This window comes from Palaemon carinicauda, chromosome 35, assembly GCF_036898095.1.
Source record: "Palaemon carinicauda isolate YSFRI2023 chromosome 35, ASM3689809v2, whole genome shotgun sequence".
Lineage (NCBI taxonomy): Eukaryota > Metazoa > Arthropoda > Malacostraca > Decapoda > Palaemonidae > Palaemon > Palaemon carinicauda.
In genome coordinates, this window is record NC_090759.1 from 75,869,296 (window position 1) to 75,877,817 (window position 8,522).

Below are 8,522 nucleotides of genomic sequence, written 5' to 3' on the forward strand. Positions count from 1 at the left end.
GTAGCTTAGCTAGTAGTAATAATAATAACAACAACAACAACAACAACAACAATAATAATAATAACAACAACAGTAATAATAATAATAATAATAATAATAATAATAATAATAATAAATATAATAAAGAATGCCACATTGTAACATGTAAACAGGGACTGACCTTAGAGGTCAAGGAATAAGAATATATTAAGTATAAGATAGAGAGTTATAAACAAGATATATCAGAGATTAAAAAGGGACAAAGTTTAGTATCAAGGAAGTGTTTAAGATACAACTTTGTCCTTGAACTTCGAGTATCTAGTGAAAACCTTGAGGATTATCGCTATAACTCTTAGAAGGTCTTCAAGCACTTATGTTATATAAGTTAGATAATAATAATAATAATAATAATAATAATAATTATTATTATTATTATTATAATAATATTAATAATAATAATAATAGTAATATTAATAATACTAATATTAATAATAATAGTAATAATAATAATAATAATAATAATAATAATAATAATAATGATAATACAGTAATAATAATAATAATAATAATAATAATAATAATAATAATAATAATAATAATAATAATAATAATGATACGGTTACCTAAATTTTCATTTTCACTTTTAATTTATTTTTTTTTAATAAAAACTAAATTGTTCATAGTTTATTTGGAATAAGCTCTTTTTCAAGGCACTTCTTATAAGATTATTAATAATAATGATTATTAACAACCAAAATAAGTCTATTGTAAAATAAATCATCACATATTGACGTTGCTTCTTAAGATGAATGAGTCTTTTTGCGTTTCCGTAAATCAATAATAATGATAATAATAATAATAATAATAATAATAATAATAATAATAATAATAATAATAATAATAATAATGATAACAATAAGATCTTTCTCAAGGCACTTCTTATAAGATTATTAATAATAATGAAATTATTAACAGCCAAAATAAGTCTATTGTAAAATAAATCATCACATATTGACGTTGCTTCTTAAGATGAATGAGCCTCTTTGCGTTTCCTTAAATCCTGATAACTTTGACAGATTTCTAATAGTTAGCACTTATTAATCCTACTGTACTCCTTAAGACAATATAATTTTATTACAATATGAAATGAATGGCTGGTATTATTTTTAATCTGCTTGTTAAAGTTTAAGGACCTTCAAAACAATTTCGATTTTTAATTCCGTGAGGAAGAAACCAATTTCGATTATTAGTTTCGGAAGGGAGTAAATCGATTTCGATTTTTAGTTTCGGAAGGAAGTAAATCAACATCGATTTTTATTTTCGCGAGGAAGTAAACCAATTTCGATTCTTATTTTCGCCAGAAAGTAAATCAATTTCGATTCTTATATTCGTGAAAAAGTAAACCAATTTCGATTCTTATTTTCGCAAGAAAAGAAATCAATTTCGATTCTTATATTCGTGAAAAAAGCAAACCAATTTTTATTTTTATTTTCGTGAAAAAGTAAATCAATTTAGATTTTTATTTTCGCGAGAAAGCAAACCAATTTCGATTCTTATTTTCGCAAGAAAAGAAATCCATTTCGATTCTTATAATCGCGAAAAGTAAACCAATTTTTATTCTTATTTTCGCGAGGAATTAAACCAATTTCGATTCTTATTTTCGCAAGAAAGTAAACCAATTTCAATTCTTATTTTCGCAAGAAAGTAAATCAATATTGATTCTAATTTTCATGAAAGAGTAAACCAATTATTATTCTTATTTTCGCGAGGTATTAAACCAATTTCGATTCTTATTTTCGTAAAAGTAAACCAATTTCGACTCTTGTCTTCGCGAGAAAGTGAATTCATAACAAACGAAAAAAGGGGATCAACTCGACTAAAGGATTTTGAAGAAAATATAAAACAAATTTATACACGAGCCAGAAGGGTCGATTTGGGGTCGAAATTCGATTGCTATGACTAGAGTAAAAGGGTCAGGGGAGAGGGGGAGAGGGAGAGAGAGGGGGAGAGGGAGGGAGGGGGAGGGGGATGAATAATAGCAGGGGTTATAGAATGAAGAGGAGGAGGAAGTAGGTGATGTTTGGGTCTATCGTGTCCCCTTTTACATAATAAGAAAGCGAGGGGAAACGGGATAAGGGGGAGGGGAAGGGGGGGGGGAGAGGGAAAGGAGGGAGGGAAAGGGGGGAGGGGGGCACTTGAATGCCGTCTTAGGCTCAGATCCGGGGCGGTGTAGCCAAGCGAACAAGATGAAATCCTCTTTAGATCATAAATCCGAGGCTGCCAATACACTACCCAAATGACGGGGCTGCTTCTTCCGCAGGGGATTTCTTCGCTCGGAGGCACCCACACGCCCACACGCCCATCCCCTACCCCTTCCCACCTTCCGCTACAACCTGGCCTCACGCCCTATGGTACTCTCCTACGACCCCCGGAGTCTGCCAATCTTCCTGAACCTGAGAAGCCATGGTACTCTATCCCCACTCCGTGGCACCCACGCCCACACGCCCTACCCCTCCCCACCCCCTTCCTCTACAACCTGGCCTCACGCCCTATGGCACTCTCCTATCTCCCCGCCCCCACCACGCTTCGAACGACCTTCCTCTCTCGTCTTCATTACAAGGCCCACCCACGCCCATAACCCACCCTACTACTTCCCCACCCACACCCACAACCCGCCCAACCCCATCCACACCCACAACCCACCCACACCCATCACCACCCACATATTCCCCGTTCTCAGTTCTACTTATAATATTTGTTTTAAATAATTTTGGCTTTTCATGACAGTTTTTCACTAATGTACAATACATCTTAAGGTTTAATTTTAGATTTTAATTATTAAATTAGTTTAAAAAATTAATTCTATGGATTTTTCGTTCTATTTATTAGAATTATATTTTTCTTAGTGACGTATTTAATCTTATTACTTAATTTTCTAGTTTCCTTTTCGCATTTTTTTGTAAACATCGTTTATCAAATTTTATTTTGAATCTTATTTGAATTATAATTTCATAGCGAGTTATTTCATTTTTTCTTATTTTTCTGTTTCCTTTTCAATTTTGTTGGTAAACATATTCTATTAAATTTTCTTTCGACTCTTGCTCAATCATAATAGTTTCAAATTATGTTCATACAACTGACATGAAATTAAAGATAGTATTCCAAACCTTCTTCACGATATCTAAAAAAAATCAAAATTTTAAAGACGGTCTGTGTAAAAAAAAAAAAATCCCAAATTCAAATAATCATATCAATCTAAAAAATAAGAATTTCAAAGACGATCTAAGTAAAAAAAAAAAGAAAAAAAAATCCCAAATTCGAATAATCATATCAATCTAAAAAATAAGAATTTCAAAGACGATCTAAGTAAAAAAAAAAAAGAAAAAAAAATCCCAAATTCGAATAATCATATCAATCTAAAAAATCAAAATTTTAAAGACGATCTAAGCAAAAGAAAAAAAAAAAAGAAAAAAAATCCCAAATTCGAATAATCATATCAATCTAAAGAATCAAAATTTTAAAGACGATCTAACTATTAAAAAAAAAAAAAAAAAGATCTCAAATTCGAATAATCATATCAACCTAAAAAATCAAAATTTTAAAGACGATCTAAGTAGAAAAAAAAATCCCAAATTCGAATAATCATATCGATCTAAAAAATCAAAATTTTAAAAACGATCTAAGTAAAAAAAAAAATGATCCCAAATTCGAATAATCATATCAATCTAAAGAATCAAAATTTTAAAGACGATCCGAGTCAAAAAAAAAAAAAAAAAAAAAAAAAAAAAACACACACACGCGCACACACAACCCAAATTCGAATAATCATATCAATCTGGATAATCTCTGCCTCTATTAAAACTCGCACATTCCAATTCCACGCACATTTACATCAAAATTATTCTCTTTCTTCCTTTTCTCTTCTCCCTCTATTATGACGTACGCTGAGGGAGGGGGGGGGGGGGGCTGAGCATATCTACTGAGAAGTGAAATTATTATTATTATTTTTTTTTTTTTTTTTTTTTTTTTTTTTTTTTTTTTTTTTTTTTTGGGTTGAATGAATGGGAGAGTCCTCTTTATACAGTAGCTTGTAGCAACTAGGATTTGCAAGTAGATCCTATAATCCTTTTCATCTTTATTTCCTTTTCTTTCATCCTTTTTTTTTATTTCTCTGCCTTTTTTTCTTCTTTTTGTCTTTCGTCACTTTTGTATTTCTATTATCCTCATAAATTTCTTTTCTTTGTCTTTTGTTAATTTCGTATTTTTCTTTTTTTTTCTTCTTCTCTTATCCTCTTCTATTATTATTTTCGGTTTTTCTTTCTGTCTTTTATTGATTTCTTTATTTTACTTCTCTCCTCTTCTTCTTCTATTATTGTTTTCGGTTTTTCTTTCTGTCGTTTGTTGATTTCTGTTTTTTTTTTCTTCTCTCCTCTTCTTCTTCTATTATTCTTTTCGGGTTTCCTTCTTTCTGTCCTTAGTTAATTTTTCATTCCTTCTTTCTTTCGTCTCCTTTTTTATTCTATCATTATTTTCGATTTTTCTTCTTTCTGTCTTTTGTTAATTTCTTCTTTCTTTCTTACTTCTCCTTTCCTCTTCTTTTGCTATCATTCTTTTCGACTCCTTTCCAATTGCTTTTCTATTTTTCTTTATGTATTTTGTTAATTTCTTATTTCATTCTCTCTTCTCCCTTCCATTTCTTCATCTATTATTCTTTACGACTTCCCATTACTTTCAACTCCTTTCCATTTCTTCGTTTTTCTCATCTTATTTCTCATGTCCATTTTTTTTCTTTCCCCATACTCATATCTAATTTCCCCTTCTTTCTTCTCTCTTCTTCTTTTATTCTTCTTTTATCTTTCTTCTTCCCTTCATCTTCTTTCCCCACCTTTTCATTTGTTTTCTTTAACCTTCTAGTTTTCTGTTCCTTTAACTACTCTATACATTCTTCCTATTCTCATTTATTTATTTATTCATTCATTTCTTTAGTTATCATTTACATGTCTAGATCCAGTACCAAACGAATTTAACTAGAGTAAGTTTAACTTAGAAGGAATGTAATAAATCAGATTTTTATTTATATATAAAAAAAGAATAAAACTCAGTAAGTCTAACGTATAGCTTCACAAGAAAAAAAAAATTCTGAACAAGTCTGACAAGAAATTGAAGCAAAACTTGATATAGGTAAGTCTATTTAGAAGTTAATTAAGAAGAAAATGAATCAGTAAGTCTAAAGCATACCTCCACTTAAAATATATATTCTGAGTAGGTCTGACAAGAAGTTAAAGCAAAACTTAATCTGGTTAAGTCTTTACTCGAAGTTGTGACCAAACTTAATCTGGTTAAGTCTTTACTCGAAGTTGTAACAAAACTTAATCTGGTTAAGTCTTTACTCGGAGTTGTGACCAAACTTAATCTGGTTAAGTCTTTACTCGAAGTTGTGACAAAACTTAATCTGGTTAAGTCTTTACTCGAAGTTGTAACAAAACTTAATCTGGTTAAGTCTTTACTCGAAGTGGCGACCAAACTTAATCTGGTTACGTCTTTACTCGAAGTGGCGACCAAACTTAATCTGGTTACGTCTTTACTCGAAGTGGCGACCAAACTTAATCTGGTTACGTCTTTACTCGAAGTGGCGACCAAACTTAATCTGGTTACGTCTTTACTCGAAGTGGCGACCAAACTTAATCTGGTTACGTCTTTACTCGAAGTGGCGACCAAACTTAATCTGGTTACGTCTTTACTCGAAGTGGCGACCAAACTTAATCTGGTTACGTCTTTACTCGAAGTGGCGACCAAACTTAATCTGGTTACGTCTTTACTCGAAGTGGCGACAAAACTTAATCTGGTTACGTCTTTACTCGAAGTGGCGACCAAACTTAATCTGGTTACGTCTTTACTCGAAGTGGCGACAAAACTTAATCTGGTTACGTCTTTACTCGAAGTGGCGACCAAACTTAATCTGGTTACGTCTTTACTCGAAGTGGCGACAAAACTTAATCTGGTTACGTCTTTACTCGAAGTGGCGACCAAACTTAATCTGGTTACGTCTTTACTCGAAGTGGCGACAAAACTTAATCTGGTTACGTCTTTACTCGAAGTGGCGACCAAACTTAATCTGGTTACGTCTTTACTCGAAGTGGCGACAAAACTTAATCTGGTTACGTCTTTACTCGAAGTGGCGACCAAACTTAATCTGGTTACGTCTTTACTCGAAGTGGCGACAAAACTTAATCTGGTTACGTCTTTACTCGAAGTGGCGACCAAACTTAATCTGGTTAAGTCTTTACTCGAAGTGGCGACAAAACTTAATCTGGTTACGTCTTTACTCGAAGTGGCGACCAAACTTAATCTGGTTAAGTCTTTACTCGAAGTGGCGACAAAACTTAATCTGGTTACGTCTTTACTCGAAGTGGCGACCAAACTTAATCTGGTTAAGTCTTTACTCGAAGTGGCGACAAAACTTAATCTGGTTACGTCTTTACTCGAAGTGGCGACCAAACTTAATCTGGTTAAGTCTTTACTCGAAGTGGCGACAAAACTTAATCTGGTTACGTCTTTACTCGAAGTGGCGACCAAACTTAATCTGGTTAAGTCTTTACTCGAAGTGGCGACAAAACTTAATCTGGTTACGTCTTTACTCGAAGTGGCGACCAAACTTAATCTGGTTAAGTCTTTACTCGAAGTGGCGACAAAACTTAATCTGGTTACGTCTTTACTCGAAGTGGCGACCAAACTTAATCTGGTTAAGTCTTTACTCGAAGTGGCGACAAAACTTAATCTGGTTACGTCTTTACTCGAAGTGGCGACCAAACTTAATCTGGTTAAGTCTTTACTCGAAGTGGCGACAAAACTTAATCTGGTTACGTCTTTACTCGAAGTGGCGACCAAACTTAATCTGGTTAAGTCTTTACTCGAAGTGGCGACAAAACTTAATCTGGTTACGTCTTTACTCGAAGTGGCGACCAAACTTAATCTGGTTAAGTCTTTACTCGAAGTGGCGACAAAACTTAATCTGGTTACGTCTTTACTCGAAGTGGCGACCAAACTTAATCTGGTTAAGTCTTTACTCGAAGTGGCGACAAAACTTAATCTGGTTACGTCTTTACTCGAAGTGGCGACCAAACTTAATCTGGTTAAGTCTTTACTCGAAGTGGCGACAAAACTTAATCTGGTTACGTCTTTACTCGAAGTGGCGACCAAACTTAATCTGGTTAAGTCTTTACTCGACGTTGGGACAAAACTTAATCTGGTTAAGTCTTTACTCGAAGTTGCGACAAAACTTAATCTGGTTAAGTCTTTACTCGAAGTTGCGACAAAACTTAATCTGGTTAAGTCTTTACTCGAAGTTGCGACAAAACTTAATCTGGTTAAGTCTTTACTCGAAGTTGCGACAAAACTTAATCTGGTTAAGTCTTTACTCGAAGTTGCGACAAAACTTAATCTGGTTAAGTCTTTACTCGAAGTTGCGACAAAACTTAATCTGGTTAAGTCTTTACTCGAAGTTGCGACAAAACTTAATCTGGTTAAGTCTTTACTCGATGTTGTGACAAAACTTAATCTGGTTAAGTCTTTACTCGAAGTGGCGACCAAACTTAATCTGGTTACGTCTTTACTCGAAGTGGCGACCAAACTTAATCTGGTTAAGTCTTTACTCGAAGTGGCGACCAAACTTAATCTGGTTACGTCTTTACTCGAAGTGGCGACCAAACTTAATCTGGTTAAGTCTTTACTCGAAGTGGCGACCAAACTTAATCTGGTTAAGTCTTTACTCGACGTTGTGACAAAATTTAATCTGGTTAAATCTTAACTTGAAGTTGTAACAAAACTTAATCTGGTTAAGTCTTTACTCGAAGTTGTGACAAAACTTAATCTGGTTAAGTCTTTACTCGAAGTTGGGACAAAACTTAATCTGGTTAAGTCTTTACTCGAAGTTATGACAAAACTTAATCTGGTTAAGTCTTTACTCGAAGTTGGGACAAAACTTAATCTGGTTAAGTCTTTACTCGAAGTTGGGACAAAACTTAATCTGGTTAAGTCTTTACTCGAAGTTGGGACAAAACTTAATCTGGTTAAGTCTTTACTCGAAGTGGCGACAAAACTTAATCTGGTTAAGTCTTTACTCGAAGTTGGGACAAAACTTAATCTGGTTAAATCTTTACTCGAAGTTGTGACAAAACTTAATCTGGTTAAGTCTTTACTCGAAGTTGTAAAAAAACTTAATCTGGTTAAATCTTTACTCGAAGTTGTGACAAAACTTAATCTGGTTAAATCTTTACTCGAAGTTGTAAAAAAACTTAATCTGGTTAAGTCTTTACTCGAAGTTGTGACAAAACTTAATCTGGTTAAGTCTTTACTCGAAGTTGCAACAAAACTTAACCAGGTTAAGTCTTTACTCGAAGTTGTAACAAAACTTAATCTGGTTAAGTCTTTACTCGAAGTTGTGACAAAACTTAATGTAAGTCTTTACGCGAAATTGTGACAAAATATCTATAATGAATAAGTCTTATGCGATGTTGTTACAAAACTTAATCTGGTTAAGTCTT

At 33.2% G+C, this 8,522-nt stretch overlaps 1 protein-coding gene across 1 annotated transcript in view; it reads left to right on the forward strand.

The window, feature by feature from the left end:
• LOC137627367 (uncharacterized) overlaps positions 1 to 7,786 on the forward strand; it is a 23,143-nt gene extending 15,357 nt beyond the window's left edge. Inside the window, exon 2 of the mRNA XM_068358454.1 lies at positions 5,298 to 7,786. Coding sequence (XP_068214555.1) covers positions 5,298 to 7,786 — 2,489 coding nt within the window. The remainder of the gene's footprint in view (positions 1 to 5,297) is intronic.
• The last annotated feature ends 736 nt before the right edge of the window (positions 7,787 to 8,522 follow it).